Consider the following 18,052-nt stretch of genomic DNA (forward strand, 5'->3'; position numbering starts at 1 on the left):
AGACATACAATCAACACCTAATAAAGTTCTTGAGGCAAGGAAATCTGATGACCAGAAAAATAATAAAATCTCATCCCCTTGTAGTTCTATAAAGTTTCATAAAGAGTTGCATAAATGATTATCTAATGTGTCTAAAAGGCTGTACAGTAGAACATTTCCACAGTTATTCATTATTATCATGGTTATTCAAGAGCCAGGAAGGATAGGTCAACATGTGTGGACCAAATGCTCTGTGGAGTAGCTGCATGAGAGGGCCAAGGACATACAATATGGCAGTGATGAAGAAACTGTAATGACCCTGAAGAGAGTGCTGAATGAAAGGGAAAATGAATAACAACGTTCCTCTGGAAATAGACCCCAGGGATTAAACAGGAAAAGTCAAGCTTCCAGGACTAATGTTTTTGTTGTTTGCAGGGGCGGACTATGTGATTTTGAGGCTCCGCGCGGAGGCCAGTCTGAGCCCCCCCCCACCCCACCCGTCCTATGGGTGCCACAAAAAAATATATGGGTTTTATAGTGAAGACATGTAAAATTGAACTACCTTTTATTAATGTGTCATGAACACAACCATTCAGGATGTTTTCATCTGACTATCAAACAAATCACTTCAAAAAGTAGGTTACCTTTGCACGTTCATCCAAAATGTTTTATTTTTTTATTTCACCATTATTTAACCAGGTAGGCTAGTTGAGAACAAGTTCTCATTTACAACTGCGACCTGGCCAAGATAAAGCATAGCAGTGTGAACAGACAACAACACAAAGTTACACATGGAGTAAACAATAAACAAGTCAATAACACAGTAGAAAAAAAAGAAAAAAGAGTCTATATACATTGTGTGCAAAAGGCATGAGGAGGTATGCGAATAATTACAATTTGGCAGATTAACACTGGAGTGATAAATGATCAAATGGTCATGTGCAGGTAGAGATACTGGTGTGCAAAAGAGCAGAAAAGTAAATAAATAAAAACAGTATGGGGATGAGGTAGGTAAATCGGGTGGGCTATTTACCGATGGACTATGTACAGCTGCAGTGATCGGTTAGCTGCTCAGATAGCAGATGTTTAAAGTTGGCGAGGGAGATAAAAGTCTCCAACTTCAGTGATTTTTGCAATTCGTTCCAGTTACAGGCAGCAGAGAACTGGAAGGAAAGGCGGCCAAATGAGGTGTTGGCTTTAGGGATGGTCAGTGAGATACACCTGCTGGAGCGCGTGCTATGGGTGGGTGTTGCCATCGTGACCAGTGAACTGAGATAAGGCGGAGCTTTACCTAGCATGGACTTGTAGATGACCTGGAGCCAGTGGGTCTGGCGACGAATATGTAGCGAGGACCAGCCGACTAGAGCATACAGGTCACAGTGGTGGGTGCTTTAAGGTGCTTTAGTAACAAAACGGATGGCACTGTGATAAACTGCATCCAGTTTGCTGAGTAGAGTATTGGAAGCTATTTTGTAGATGACATCGCCGAAGTCGAGGATCGGTAGGATAGTCAGTTTTACTGGGGTAAGTTTGGCGGCGTGAGTGAAGGAGGCTTTGTTGCGGAATAGAAAGTCCACTCTAGATTTGATTTTAGATTGGAGATGTTTGATATGAGTCTGGAAGGAGAGTTTACAGTCTAGCCAGACACCTAGGTACTTATAGATGTCCACATATTCTAGGTCGGAACCATCCAGGGTGGTGATGCTAGTCGGGCGTGCGGGTGCAGGCAGCGAACGGTTGAAAAGCATGCATTTTGTTTTACTAGCGTTTAAGAGCAGTTGGAGGCCACGGAAGGAGTGTTGTATGCCATTGAAGCTCGTTTGGAGGTTAGATAGCACAGTGTCCAAGGAAGGGCCAGAAGTATACAGAATGGTGTCGTCTGCGTAGAGGTGGATCAGGGAATCGACCGCAGCAAGAGCAACATCATTGATATATACAGAGAAAAGAGTCGGCCCGAGAATTGAACCCTGTGGCACCCCCATAGAGACTGCCAGAGGACCGGACAACATGCCCTCCGATTTGACACACTGAACTCTGTCTGCAAAGTAGTTGATGAACCAGGCAAGGCAGTCATTAGAAAAACCGAGGCTACTGAGTCTGCCGATAAGAATATGGTGATTGACAGAGTCAAAAGCCTTGGCCAGGTCGATGAAGACGGCTGCACAGTACTGTCTTTTATCAATGGCGGTTATGATATCGTTTAGGACCTTGAGCGTGGCTGAGGTGCACCCGTGACCAGCTCGGAAACCAGATTGCTCAGCGGAGAAGGTGCGGTGAGATTCGAGATGGTCAGTGATCTGTTTGTTGACTAGGCTTTCGAAGACCTTAGATAGGCAGGGCAGGATGGATATAGGTCTGTAGCAGTTTGGGTCCAGGGTGTCTGCAAAGCATCCCAACAGTGCACTGTACACCTGTCAACTTTCCTTCAATTCACAACTGTCTAACTGGAGAAAGTGTCCTTCTGTCTTATTAGGACTATATGTAACTCATGTATATTTACATTCTACATTTTAGTCTTTTAACAGACACTCTTATCTAGAGCAACTTACAATTAGTGACGAAATCGGCAGTTATCAGCAGCAACTGTCTTTTTACTAGAGAAATGCGTATTGTATCCCCTTAGAGTCTAAAGGCTCGAGGCTGGGTTTCTACTAAGCTAACATATGGAATTGTTTTAAGATGGTCATATCAAGGATAATTAGCTATTTGATTTTGAATCCCTGTAGTTATAAAAAAATATATATTAAAAAAACAATTTGATGAAACATTGAATTTGGCCTTACTGATATTAGCCAATAGAAACGCATTGAATAACAGATTAATTCATGGAAAAACAGATAGTCTAAATTTAAATCAAAAGTAAGTATCTTTTGAAGTGTCTGTCCTATATCTGAGCGATCTAAGGAAATGTAAAAATCTTTTCTTTTTTTTTCTTCTAGACATTTTTTTTTTTTTACGAGTGAATTACCCCTATACCTTTTGCATGCCTTATCCACTTCCATTCATTTTTCGGTAAGTACCAGGTTACCTTCAGACTAAAGGTAACCTGGTATATGTACACACAGTACAACTATACATACAGTACAAAGATTTTTAAAAGTGATATATATATATATATATAGTGTTGGCGTATATATATATATATATATATATATATATATATATATTAATTAAATACGCCAACACTTGTATACAACTAAATCGTAGACTGTATTTTTCTCTTTCTCAATGGAGTAACTGAATAAGGAATGACCTGCGGATGAGTAGTGAATTGACTGTGACTTTTCGCAGGAGGAGAAAGTAGCTCCCGTTGCCAACAAGACAATTGTTGCGGTGTCTACGCTGGGTAGCGGATCACGACGGGGATTCTGAAGAGGATACGTTTACTGTATGTATGTTGCCTCGGAAATAAATCACGCCGATAAGGTAAATATAATTGTATGAATCCTGTTTTTCATCCGTTCTTGATTACTCTCCAATACGTCTATGCATTTTCCACATGAGTGAAGGACTTGGATGATGAATATCTCAATGACAGTTCGACTTCTACTGAAGGGACTGGTATAACTCATGTCATGAAAACACCCCCTTCTAGAGGTCTTCATGGATCCACCTGTACCCGAATCCCCGGGACCCGAGCGGGTCCAGATCCAGAATGACAAATATTGTCAAGGGTCTGATCTAATATGATTGGGTATATGTCATTTTAACCAACTTCTCCGGAAGGACCCGTACAGATCCGAACTTGACTGCTGCAGTAGAGAGAGAGAAAAGTGATGGGTGACTCTTTTTGAAATTATATTTTTGGTGAACGTCAGAACCGAATCGCATTGGTGAAAGAACCGTTCATTTTTTTTGCGTGCTGCTTATTAAGCTCTAAACAAAATAATGATCTAAAGAGGGTGAATCCTCCGCAGAAACAATAGACAACAGGGAGAGCGCACCAATCTGGTCCACAGTGATTTCTTTCTGTGCGTAAAAGAAATGTGCATGCCATTTAATCATTTGGCCAGGTAAATATGCATTTGAGCATGCATTTCACAATCTGACATAATGGTAGCCTTTTTAGCTTTACATTGGGGCTTAAAAATGGTTGTCAAGGTTCTAGGTCGATTCTTAAGCATTTTGAGAGAAGAGCTGTTAAGCATTTTGAAGGAAGAGCTGTTTGGGAGCCAAATGAGCTAGCTCTTTTACGTAAACGAAGCCAAACGAGCCGGAACACCGAAAATATTCAGAATGCGCATTGCTGAGAGCGGCAATAGGCTACGCCGCCGTGTGTGGCAAAAGTTAGGAGATATCTCATCAATGGAAGATGGAATTAAAAGTTAAAGGAGGAGGATAGGCTACAACGACCAAGAGCCAACAGGTAGACTTCTACTTAATATTCTGGAGTAGCCTCAATTAACTAGCTTCTCCCAGTTTGATGCAGTCATGACAGGTACTATGTAATCATATTGGATGATAGTCACAGTAGTAGCCTACACACACAGCACGGCCCTGCTAGAGCGTCGCCACGTTCTACCTCTTCTCTTTCGCGCTTGATCAGCTATGGTTAATAAAGTAGTCTATCTAAAAAAAAATAACCTTTCTGCAGCTTCCCTCACTCGGATCGGACTTGGTCCAGCCAGGTCTATACGGAACGGCTATATCCGTTCGGAACGGGTCTCTATATTTAAAACATCTATTTATGCATATTAGCTCCGGATGGGAAAGCCCCAGGTCAATTTCGGACCGGTGAAGGCCTCTTCCTCGCTTACCACCCAATGTAACACTCCCATTCTAATGTAAAACAAAACAAAAAAACACACGCACACAATTAAAGCTGCAATGTGTCATTTATTTTGCGACCCAACAAAATTCACATAGAAATGCGTGTTATAAATCTGTCATTCTCTTTGAAAGCAAGTGTAAGAAGCGGTATATCTGTCCTAAGATAGCTATTTCTATGCTTCCCATTCTTAAGTGTCTTTTAGCGTCTTTTACTTTTTACCTACTGGAAATACAATATTTTTGGTTATGTAAAATTATATTTCACAGCGGTTTACATGGTACATCTTTTTCTGTACACTATACTTACTTGTTTTGTCACTAGCAGAAATTAGGAAAACTATTAGAATTTTTGCAAATAAGAAATGGCGAAGCGATTTCTGCATAGTGCATCTTTCACTCAAAATAATGTTTACGACCACAAATAACAATTACTGTAGCGACCCTGTGTTTATAAACGTGGATATCGACTTTGCTACTTCAGTATGCTTTTATGGCACCGTAGATGCCACGCAATGGCACAGGCCATAAGGTTGAGGGTTTGCTGACCATCACGGACGAGCTCACTCTCCCTGCCTGTTTCATTGAGAAGGGTGCAACTGCAGCGCGCAATTTGGGGCGTTCCTGCATATGGACATTCCTGCATCTGCAGGAACCCCTCTTTATACTTCTATTTGTCCATTTTCTAAACTATGACTCCAGTATATAGGCAGGGGGCAGAGGTGCATGCATGAAGATGACATGCTCGGGGTCCTTCATGCACAAACCAATGGTGTGCTCGAGGTGAGGTGGGGGTTCATGCAGGAACCAATGGGATGCTCGAGGGCTGCAGTTGCACACTTTTGGTTTCATTAGACCTACACTACGATCAGAGCTGGCTGCAGACAATGATCAGCTAGGGGGAAATCAGATTTTCAACATTTTGATGTCATATTTATAATTATATAAAATATATTTAATGAATTTTCCAACAACAGGTTTATGTGCCAATTCACCCCACATCCAATAAACTAAGCATACCAACTTTGGGCCCTTCAATATCATGGTTTGCGTTTTCAACACCACAATAAATAGAAGACAGACAGAAAATACTTCCCTCCCTACCTTGTAGGCCTACCCACTATCGAAGGCTTGGCTTGACAATCCCTGAATGTCATTCATCTTTCTGGTGTTTTGTAACAGATGTCTCTTTCCATTCATCAAATGTCCGCTGCACAGTTTGGATTGAATAATTGATTACATTTGTCAGTTTAAAAAAAAAAAACGGATTCACACGGCACGAAGACTTTTAAAAGTGACCGGGATTGCACAATAAAGCCGGAGACTTATTTCCATTGTGGTCCCTATTTTCTTTACATACAGTCATACAGATACAGAGATACAGACAAAAATAGGTTCCACTGTTCACACATTAGCCAGCTTTTGACATTCTTTTTAAAAGTGGTTATGTTTGGCTTTGAGTTGCTGTGGTAGTTTGTTCCACTCAACAGCGCCAAGATATATAAAAATGTGTTCATACCAGATAGATTCTCATATTTAAAACAGAGAATATTAGAGTCTCTGGCTCTGGTGTTATGCTGGTGGACATCTTTAAGAAATGTAAAATAGTTGGATAGGTTCCTTTTTTTCCCCATAGATAGCCAGCCTAGCTGCTTAAAACGCTCAACCTCCAGATGAGTATGAGGGGGAAGTTTACGTACAATTCTTACAAGCTGTCACGCCCTGACCATAGAGAGCCTTTTTATTCTCTATTTTGGTTAGGTCGGGGTGTGACTAGGGTGGGTAATCTAGGTTGTTTTATTTCTATGTTGGCCTGGTATGGTTCCCAATCAGAGGCAACTGTTTAGCGTTGTCTCTGATTGGGGATCATATTTAGGCAGCCATTCCCCCACTGTGTTTTGTGGGGTCTTGTTTATGTGTAGTTGCCGGTGAGCACTCCATAGCGTCACGTATCGTTTGCTTTTTATTGTTTTGTGCCTTTCACGTCAATAAATATGTGGAACCCATATCACGCTGCGCCTTGGTCCGAATGTTATTTTGACGATCGTGACACAAGCTTGTTTTGGCTGGTCCGCAGCTTATTCTTTAGACGTTTGGGGCTGCTGGTGAACCATGATGTGCAGCCATAATCAAAGTGACACTGGACTAGCACACTTGCCAGAGTCTTGAGGGTGTCTTTAGCTATTGGCGATAGATGTTCATGTTAATATTGTAAAATCTGCATAAAAACAATAAGTGCACTTCTCCCGAAGTCGGTCCCTCTCCTTGTTCGGGCGGCGATCCACTTTTCATTTTCCATTTGTTTTGTCTTGTGTCTTTACACACCTGGCTTCACTCAACCAAATGACTTGTTTATTATTTAACCATCTGTTCCCATGTTTATTTTGTGAGTGATTGTTTTTTGTAATTCGGTCCGTGATTGTGGGCTATCATTGTTGCCTTATATATTTTTAATTTTTTGAGTAAAGTACTTTGATTACTCATATCTACTGTCCTGCGCCTGACTCCCTACACCAGCTACACATAGGACCATTACAGGTTTCCATCGCATTTTCAAGTCTAGGCCTACTAATTGTTTTGTCATTGAAAATGTTGCGTCGGTATAGAGAATGTGCCCACTCTGGTAATGGCACGTGCCCTCTAGCCAACAGCTCACAGATACAGTAAGGGTAAATGCCTACATGAGATTATTATGGACAAAAGTTCAAATTTTACTTGTTAAAGCATCAATCATCATGTCACCAGAATAAGACCCTCGATATTTATTGAAAGGAACATCATCACCATGCACTTTCACCACCCTGTGAAGTTCATCATAACACAACATATCATCGTGTGACTTCAAGTTTACTTCGATATTCGATATGATGGTTATTATATCAATATTTGCGCACAAAAGCGGTTCCAACGCTATTTTATGTGTGGTATGATTGCTAGTTAGCCTATTGCGGATCTGAAAAAATGATCCACCAACCACTATTGTGTTAGGGCGGCAGATTGCCTAGCGGTTAGAGCGTTGGACCAAAAGTTAGCATACGGAAAAGTGTAGTGCACCAGGGAAGTACCAAAACACCTTGATATAGGGGCAAGTGCATTCAAACAGGTGGGGAAATTTGGTTAGGATGGAAGAGAATGTATAGTAGAAGGCCTGCAAAAGAGCAAATGTAAATCAAGGGAAAAAACACTGTGCCCAATAAAAAAAACACACAACCCTCCCCAAAGCCAAAAAAAGTTAGGCAACCCTCCCTTATTTTGGACACGCCCACCCCAGTACATTTCTAACTGTCCCTTATCCAGATTTCTAGTTTTTCACAGACAGAGACAGTAGGATCTTGGCAGTCTTCGAACGTGGACCAGAATAAATATTTTGAGTGGAGAGGAGAGGGAATATTTGTTCCAGATGGATCTCAATCTGTCTTCTTTTTGAGCGTTGATGGAAAGGTTGAGTGTTCATAATCACTAATACAGATAAATATTGTTTGGGACAAGATATTGTTGTTAAATAGTGTTCCCGAACTTCATTTAATCTGACAATTTTGCGTTATTTTTCCTATTCAACAACAAACATGTAATTGTCATGTTTCCTGTAATGTTGATGTTGGACGTTTTTGTACATGCATTGCCTAGGTTACCTTGCTTGAGACCCTACAGTGGGCTCAACTCTAGGGCCACAGATCTATAATAGATAATATACACTATAATTGTTCACGTTTGAGGTATGAAGAAATCAGCTTCTTAGAATCTTATACAAGTTGGTCTCTGTCAAATTGACAATAAGGATGCTATGGACTAAAGACATGCAGCTGCTTCTGTTTATGGTCATCATCACGTTATCTAATGTGTGGTGGTATTGATCCTTGAGGGAGAGGTTTGTGTGTGTGGGGGGGGGGGGGGGGGGGGAGTAAACGTCTTGATGATATGTGTTGGCGTCATGACCTAAAGATAACATCAGGGCTAGGTGTGTCCCAAAGAACAACACAGCCTCTCTCCCTCCCTCTCAAATCAAATCGAATTTTAGTATTGGTAGCCATTTGATTAGGTGTTCAGGAGTCTTATAGGGAGTAGAAACTGTTTAGAAGCCTCTTGGACCTAGACTTGGCGCTCTGGTACCGAGTACAGGAGGGGACTGAGCACGCACCCCTGAGGGGCCCCTGTGTTGAGGATCAGCGTGGCGGATGTGTTGTTACTTACCCTTACCACCTGGGGGCGGCCCATCAGAAAGTCCACGATCCAGCTGCAGAGGGAGGTGTTTAGTCCTAGGGTTCTTAGCATATTGATGAGCTTTGAAGTCACTATGGTGTTGAACGCTGAGCTGTAGTCAATGAATAGCATTCTCACATAGGTGTTCCTTTTGTCCAGGTGGGAAAGGGTGGTGTGGAGTGCAATAGAGATGACATCATCTGTGGATCTGTTGGGGCTGTAGTCAAATTGGAGTGGGTCTAGGGTTTCTGGGATAATGGTGTTGATGTGAGCCATGACCAGCCTTTCGAAGCACTTCATGGCTACAGACGTGAGTGCTACGGGTCGGTTGTCGTTATGGTGGTCTGCTTAAAACATGTTGGTATTACAGACTCGGACAGGGAGAGGTTGAAAATGTCAGTGAAGACACTTGCCAGTTGGTCAGCGCATGCTCACAGTACAAGTCCTGGAAATCCGTCTGGCCCTGCGGCCTTGTGAATGTTGAACTATTTAGAGGACTTGAGGACTTGTGAGGCGTCTGTTTCTCAAACTAGACACTCTAATGTACTTGTCCTCTTGCTTAGTTGTGCACCGGGGCCTCCCTCTCCTCTTTCTATTCTGGTTAGAGCCAGTTTGCGCAGTTCTGTGAAGGGAGTAGTACACAGCGTTGTACGATATCTTCAATTTCTTGGCAATTTCTCGCATGGAATAGTCTTCATTTCTCAGAACAAGAATAAACTGACGAGTTTCAGAAAAAAGTTATTTGTTTCTGGCCATTTTGAGCCTGTAATCGAACCCACAAATGCTGATGCTCCAGATACTCAACTAGTCTAAAGAAGGCCAGTTTTATTGCTTATTTAAACAGAACAACAGTTTTCAGCTGCCCTAACATATTTGCAAAATGGTTTTCTTAAAATCAATTAGCCTTTTAAAATGATAAACTTGGATTAGCTAACACAACGTGCCATTGGAACACAGGAGGGATTGTTGCTGATTATTGGCCTCTGTACGCCTATGTAGATATTCCATAAAAAAATCTGCCATTTCCAGCTACAATAGTCATTTACAACATTAACAATGTCTACACTGTATTTCTGATCAATTTGATGACATTTTAATGGACAAAAAATGTGCTTTTCTTTCAAAAACGAGGGAATTTCAAAGTGACCTCAGAATCTTGAATGGTAGTGTATATATACACACAAATACATACATTTACACCTACAAAACGTACATATACTAATACAAAACTTTCAAAAAATATTACCCTCCAACCCAACCCCATTTGGAGAAAAGTAGTGAACAACAATGCTTAGGCCCGTATTTCCAGCTTATACATACTAAATACATTTTATGGACACAGTCTATTTTACTGCAGTTCTATTCTATTTGTTTTTACTCCTGTCCTTCCTCTATCCTCAACCTCTACCATCTATTTCTGATGTCCATCTGGTTTGATTTCTATTTGCCATATCTTTCAAACTGTCTTTCATGAAAGTTCTTAACCTTTACAGCTTTATTGGTATACGAAACTGATTCTTAAGTTAAGTTACTAATGGAGTTTAAGATGCAACTCCTTAAAAGCAATAATGTGTCTTCGATAGGGGTTAGACAGTACCAGTGTGTTGGTCTACATATCGTTCTGTCCACTAGTCCCATTCCCTCTGACAGTGGAGGACTTGAAGAACATTCCTGTCACCAGCTGCTAATCTTCATAGAATAGAAGCAGCCCTTTTGTTTTTCTAACTTGACCCCTCGCTGGCATTTTACAGGCATAGTTTCAGACATAATGGTTCCCTGGAACTCTGTGCTGGGCCAACAGAGGCTGTGGTTTTGGTTCTGTCCAGAGATCACAGATGTTTATTCTATCTGGGACAAAGGGTTTGCAGGGCCGTTTGTACAAATCGCTGTTGTGTGAAATTCAACTACTTTGCAGAAGGTTTTAGCGAAAGCAAAAGGCTGCCTTAATCTCTTCCTCTAAGACATTTGTGTCACGACTTCCTCCGAAGTCGGTCCCTCTCCTTGATTGGGCGACGTTGTGCGGTCAATGTCACCGGTCTTCTAGCCATCGCCGATCCACCTTTCATTTTCCATTTGTTTTGTCTTGTCTTCCCACACACCTGGTTCCAATTCCATTCATTACATGTTGTGTATTTAAACCTCTGTTCCCCCCATGTCCTTGTCCGGTATTGTTTATTGTAGTGCTTGTGCACGTTATGTCTGGTGTGCGTCGGGTTTTGGACCCATTCATTGATTGTTCTGGTTTTCGATGTTTTTTTATTATTAAACTGCACCGTTGGAAACACAGTTTTTTCTCTCCTGCGTCTGACTTTTCTGCCGCCAGTACGCACCCCTTACAATTTGTTTTGTCAACAACTCATCAATAACTGAATTATAGGCCGTCAGTCAGTCAGTCAGAGGCCCTAGTCCATCTGATCTAATCTGGGAGTTGAAGACTGGCTGTCTGTCCTGCTAGGCTCTATATAGAACATGATGGGACACACACACACACACACACACACACACACACACACACACACACACACACACACACACACACACACTAGGTAACAAGGAATGCTTCACTCAACACCATACAGTACTAACTGACAGAACTTTTTTCTCAACATGTACTGTGCTGAGAATGCACCAGCACTCTTTCTTACAAAAATTGTTTTACAAAACATACTCATACAAGCGACAACATTCAGACGTGCACAGCACCCTCAGGGCAGTAACTGTGTAGTGTTAGCTGTCATTGACAGGCCAGGGGTATATATTTTGGTAATTTGACATCTTCCCACCACTGTAAAATGGGGGAGAATTCCTCTTGAGCTTCCTCATCACTAGCCCTTCTATCCTTAATGTTAACCATGTGCATTGATGTTAGGACAGCATGCTGGTGATTAACAGTTCTGTGTTGGATGGATGGCCTCAGTAGAGAGACAATGTAGAGGATTGTCCTGTAGGCTACCAGCTGAAGTCTGCATCCCAAAGGAATAGGATGCCAATTAGGATGAGTCTCTACTCAACTCGCTAGGGTTGGTATGTCGTACTGAGACAGGAAGTTTCTAGTAAATTCTCCACATTGGTGCACTCTCAAACCCCTTCTCCACCTTAAGGGACTGTGTCATGGATGCTGTGCTTATCTCTTCTCCATTAGCGTAGTAGCATTGTCCCCTCCCCTCCCCCCATGTCTTCTGTTTAAGCTGTACCACTAAACATTGACGCTGATTTCTCTCTAGGCTGTAAACAGCCTGGTTATAATGGGAGGTAATAAACTATCTGATGGCAGGGAGGTCTGCTATTCTCAGTGTGTCACAGGATAACAGTCAGGAGCTAATTCAATAAAACAACCTCTCACATGGCATTCTTCTTCCTTCACTAGCCTGCAGTCCCCCCCCCCCCCCCCTCTCTCTCTCTCTCTCTCTCTCTCTCTCTCTCTCTCTCTCTCTCTCTCTCTCTCTCTCTCATTACCTCCTTCTCCATCACCCTCCCTCCTTCCCTTCCTACCTCCCTCCTGTAAATAGCCGAGCTAGGCTCTATAGGGTCAAAAGTCTTCCTGCAATGTATATCGATCCCCATCCGGTACACACACACAACCTTTGATGACTCAGGTCAATGAATCATTCTCCGTTTTACACTCAGTCAACCCTCCTTAACGACAGGGAGACTAAATACACTCTGACTTCCCTGGCTAAACGGACCATTAGAGAACCACAGCTTACATGGGACCATAAGGAGAGTAATGGCCCATGTCATGAGTTAATAAAGTTACTGATTATATCTATAATATATAGGCGTCCAGACCATGTGACCACCTGACCAGGAAGAACTCTAAGCCCTAAGGCTATATCAGTTAACTGGTCCTTTTTGTCAAGGGAAGGAGGAATGTATTCAATAGGTCACCATGCCTAATGGATTCTATGGTACTACATATGTAAATACATCCACAATGTCTGTCTTCTATGGTACAAGAAATGTAAACAAAAACACAGTATTCACCTCCATCTTTACTGTATCCCCACACATTTTATTTTTTTCAGATGGACCTGAAACTACTTCTGATTTCAACGTTGTTAGGATTCATTTGTTACAGCAGTGCTCAGCAAGGTAAGATTATTCTCCATCTTATCTCAAGTTTCTGATTTACTTACTGTAACTTCCACCTTGTTAGACCAAATCAACCCTCAACAGTAACACCAGTATTCTGTATCTGTACACTGACTACACAGTACATCATCTAATCATAATATATTTCTACTAAACCGCATCATAAATGTACAGAATAGTGATTAACTGCCTGATGTCCCGTAAGGGTGAGCCGACCCCAACTGAGCATGCTGCTGTAATGTAATGATGTCATTAGCCAGAAGAAGCAGCTCCACCTACACTGTAAACCCCAATACATTTTTACTCAAATACTTCAAGTAAGTTGATCTCAAAGTCAATGAAAAGTCATTATTTCTTGAAAATGTTTAAGTTGTCCTGACTCAACTAAACAAGGCAACAGTAAACGTGTCATCCCCCATGAATGATACAGCACCCCACTTTGAGCAAATTGAGATTGTGTGTGACTAACGCATTTCAGTTAATTACTATAGCTCCCGGTTTAGGCCAATCAGTGTAACTTTCTAGATGCCGTAGCTCTGTGGCTAGACACGTCATCCACCAAAGTTTCATCAAAATCGGGCCAGTGCTGTCTGATGTGTTACAGATCCACAGCTCCCTTCCCGATTTCATCGTGGGGGACAATGAGAAGTCACATCAACTAAACGTTTTTATTTATGATAACAAAATCTACTGCAGGTAGATAAAAAAATATATGTATGTGTGTTTTTGCATGTACAGTGCATTCGGAAAGTATTCAGTCCCCTTGACTTTTTCCATGTTTTGTCACATTACAGCCTTATTCTAAAATGTATTAAATAGATATTTTTCTTAATTAATCTACACACAATACCCGATAATGACAAAGCAAAAAACTTTTTCTTTTTTTTTTTTACATTTTAGCAAATTTATTTAAAAACATAACTGAAATATCACATTTAAGTATTCAGGCCCTTTACCTCGTACTCTTTTTTTTTTTAGGCGTTAGATCAGCTTTAATATTGCAGATAGATTGTAGTTTCCATCAATGTAATTGTCTGCATAATTTCCAATCCCCCATATATTTTTGGGGTAAATATATTTATGCATATACATCCACATACCCACATATACAGTTGAAGTCGGAAGTTTACATACACTTAAGTTAGAGTCATTAAAACTCGTTTTTTAACCACTCCACAAATTTCTTGTTAACAAACTATAGTTTTTGGAAGTCGGTTAGGACATCTACTTTGTGCATGACACAAGTCATTTTTCCAACAATTGTTTACAAACAGATTATTTCACTTATAATTCACTGTATCACAATTCCAGTGGGTCAGAAGTATACATGCACTAAGTTGACTGTGCCTTTAAACAGCTTGGGAAATTCCAGAAATTGATGTCATGATTTTAGAAGCTTCTGATAAGCTAACTGACAACATTTGAATCAATTGGAGGTGTACCTGTGGATGTTTTTCCAGGCCTACCTTCAAACGCAGTGTCTCTTTGCTTGACATGGGAAAATCAAAAGAAATAGCCAAGACCTCAGAAAAACAATTGTAGACCTCAACAAGTCTGGTTCATCCTTGGGAGCAATTTCCAAATGCCTGAAGGTACCACGTTCATCTGTACAAACAATAGTACACAAGTATTAACACCATGGGACCACGCAGCCTTCATACCGCTCAGGAAGGAGATGCGTTGTGTCTCCTAGAGATGAACGTACTGTGGTGCGAAAAGTGCTAATCAATCCCAGAACAACAGTAAAGGACCTTGTGAAGATGCTGGAGGAAACAGGTACAAAAGTATCTATATCCACAGTAAAACGAGTCCTATATCGACATAACCTGAAAGGCCACTCAGCAAGTAAGAAGCCAGTGCTCCAAAACCACCATAAACAAGCCAGACTATGGTTTGCAACTGGAGAAATGTCCTCTGGTCTGATGAAACAAAAATAGAACTGTTTGGCTATAATGTCCATCATTATGTTTGGAGGAAAAAGGGGGAAGCTTGCAAGCCGAAGAACACCATCCCAACCGTGAAGCACGGGAGTGGCAATATCATGTTGTGTGGATGTTTTGCTGCATGAGGGACTGGTGCACTTCACAAAATAGATGGCATCATGAGGCAGGAAAATTATGTGGATATATTGAAGCAACATCTCAAGACATCAGTCAGGAAGTTAAAGCTTGGTCGCAAATGGGTCTTTCAAATGGACAATGACGCCAATCATACTTCCAAAGTTGTGGCAAAATGGCTTAAGGACAACAAAGTCAAGGTATTGGAGTGGCCATCACAAAGCCCTGACCTCAATCATATAGAAAATGTGTGGGCAGAACTGAAAAAGTGTGTGCAAGCAAGGAGGCCTACAAACCTGACTCGGTTACACCTGCTCTGTCAGGAGGAATGGGCCAAAATTCACCCAACTTATTGTGGGAAGCTTGTGGTTCCAATCTTCTTGCATTTAAGAATGATGGAGATCACAGTGTTCTTGGGGATCTTGAATGCTGCAGAAATGTTTTGATACCCTTCCCCAGATCTGTGCCTCGACACAATCCTGTCTCTGAGCTCTACGGACAATTCCTTTGATCTCATGGCTTGGTTTTTGTTCTGACATGCACTTTCAACTGTGGGACCATATATAGACAGGTGTGTGCCTTTCCAAACATGTCCAATCAATTGAATTTACCACAGGTAGATTTCAATGATGTTGTAGAAACATCTCAAAGATGATCAATAGAAACAGGATGCACCTGAGCTCAATGACGAGTCTCATAGCAAAGGGTGTGAATACTTGTGTAAATAAGGTATTTCTGTTTTTTATTTTTAATACATTTGCAAAATATTGTAAAAACCTGTTTTCACTTTGTCATTATAGGGCATGGTGTGTAGACTACTGAGAATATAAATATATATATATTTTAGAATAAGACTGTAATGTAGAAAAACTCAAGGGGTCTGATTTCTTTCCGAAGGCACTCAAAATCACTTTAAGTAACTGTACTCAGATATATTAAGTGCAACAGGTTTCCTCAAAAGTTGTGTAATGACATCAAACTGGGGTTTACAGTGTATGTTTCTTTGAGCATTTCTTTGAGCATAGTAGTGAAGACATCATGCAACTATGGAACAGCGGAATATTCCATTCTGTCTCTGGCTCAATTTACTGTTCTCTCTGAGCCACACAGTTTTCCAAATTACACAATGTGTACACTCTGGCTTATTTCCTGGTTAGGTTTTAGGAGTCTATGATGAGTTTGAAAAGAAGCAATCTTTGTTTTTCCATTCCAGAAGGGAACGAGTGCATCAAGGCTATTGCTAAATCCTGTGGGGAGTGTATTCAAGTGGGAGTGAAATGTGGCTGGTGCATGGACCCAGTACGTGGATATGAATTTGCCAATAACATTGTTACTGCATTGATGCTACACAACCGTAATATTAACTGACTCAGCGTTACAACTTGCAGGTGTATGCAAATCATTGAAAGAATGATCTAAACTGTTCTTTGGAATTTTAAACACTAGTGTGTCAGGCAATATTGTTTGTAACCTTTATAACCTGCTTGGGAGAGTAGGAAATACATTTTCAGAAAATAAGGACCTTACAGTTTGGGTGGATTTCCTCTGAGTGCCATAATGCAATGTTTCATAATACTTATACCTCCTCTCTCCCAGGGGTTCCTGAAGCAGGGTGAGGCCACATCGACCCGCTGTGACGAGCTGGAGTCCCTGAGGAAGAGAGGTTGTAGCTCCACCAAGGTAGAGAACCCCCAAGGCAGCCAACGGCCCCTGAAGAACAAGGCTGTGACCAACCGCAACAAGGGAGCAGAGAATCTCAGAGCAGAGGACATCACACAGGTCCAGCCACAAAAAATCACCCTCAGCCTCAGATCGGGTAAAAACTTAAATGGAACTGCTATGTTTAATTGGGATGCATCCCAAATGGAGCCCGTTTCACTATTTAGTGCACTACTTTTGGGTTGGGTAGAAATTGGGTGCCATTAGGGATGTATTCTTAGTTAACTTTGCTTCAGCCAAAACATCTTGCTTGACAACCATTGTTGACGCAGCGTTGCTGGGGGTCTTTTTTGTTTATCCTGCTGTTCCTCCGTGGCCTTTCACTGTTATGTTGATTAGTTACAGTAGCCTCCATTTTCTTTGAGTGTTTTAGCTATTATTATTTGGAAGGAGTGTTCCTTATACTCTTTCATGTGAAGGCCAGCACCTTATTTGACAGGGAAGGTGCACATGAATCAAGATTTCAGTGTTCACATCAATGTAAATATGCCAGAGTTAGCCAGAGTTACCCGGCTTAACCTTGCCCATTTGTCTGTGTACTGCAGGTGAACCCCAGTCTTTTAACCTGAAGTTCAAACGGGCCGAGGATTACCCCATTGACCTCTACTACCTGATGGACCTGTCCTACTCCATGAAGGACGATCTGGAAAACGCCAAGAACCTGGGAACACAGCTCATGCTGGAGATGTCAAAGATCACGTCTGATTTCAGAATCGGTGAGCTTGAGAATCAGCCTGCTTGTATGAGGATTGAGGATGTCCATATTTCTTTGAACCTCTTCTCCATTTTAAATTGATCTCTTCTGCTTTCAGTTCTGGTTGGGTGCATATTGCATAGTTATACAATGGGTGGGTCTAATCCTGAGTGCTGATTGGTTAAAACCGCATTCTAGCAGGTGTCTATTCCACAAGTTACCACGGGCTATGACTTTAAAATGACTATTTACTCTGTTCCATCTGACTGCACAATCCACTGTCTCATCAGCCCAGCCAGGCACTTTATAAACTTGATCTCCACTATGAAAAGCATCTAGACATTATCTCACATTTCTTTTAGACTAACATTTAGTTTTCATAGACCTTGCTGTCTGCCTCTCGGACATTTGCAACATTGTTTCAATATTCAAATTCCATCTCAAGCTGTCCCATAATTATGTACGTGTCGGGACGAGACAGACACAGGTAGCGTTTCTCAGCCAGTCAAAATCATGAATCAGCTTGCATCATTTTTATGGATAT

General features: G+C 41.4%; 1 protein-coding gene across 1 annotated transcript in view; it reads left to right on the forward strand.

The window, feature by feature from the left end:
• Positions 1 to 3,144: 3,144 nt before the first annotated feature.
• Positions 3,145 to 18,052, forward strand: part of LOC118936350 (integrin beta-1-like) — a 37,964-nt gene continuing 23,056 nt past the window's right edge. Inside the window, exons 1-5 of the mRNA XM_036935246.1 lie at positions 3,145 to 3,405; positions 12,972 to 13,038; positions 16,309 to 16,394; positions 16,692 to 16,911; positions 17,360 to 17,530. Coding sequence (XP_036791141.1) covers positions 3,370 to 3,405; positions 12,972 to 13,038; positions 16,309 to 16,394; positions 16,692 to 16,911; positions 17,360 to 17,530 — 580 coding nt within the window. The 5' untranslated portion in view covers positions 3,145 to 3,369. The remainder of the gene's footprint in view (positions 3,406 to 12,971; positions 13,039 to 16,308; positions 16,395 to 16,691; positions 16,912 to 17,359; positions 17,531 to 18,052) is intronic.

The sequence above is a fragment of the Oncorhynchus mykiss genome, chromosome 11 (assembly GCF_013265735.2).
Source record: "Oncorhynchus mykiss isolate Arlee chromosome 11, USDA_OmykA_1.1, whole genome shotgun sequence".
NCBI classification, from domain to species: Eukaryota; Metazoa; Chordata; class Actinopteri; order Salmoniformes; family Salmonidae; genus Oncorhynchus; species Oncorhynchus mykiss.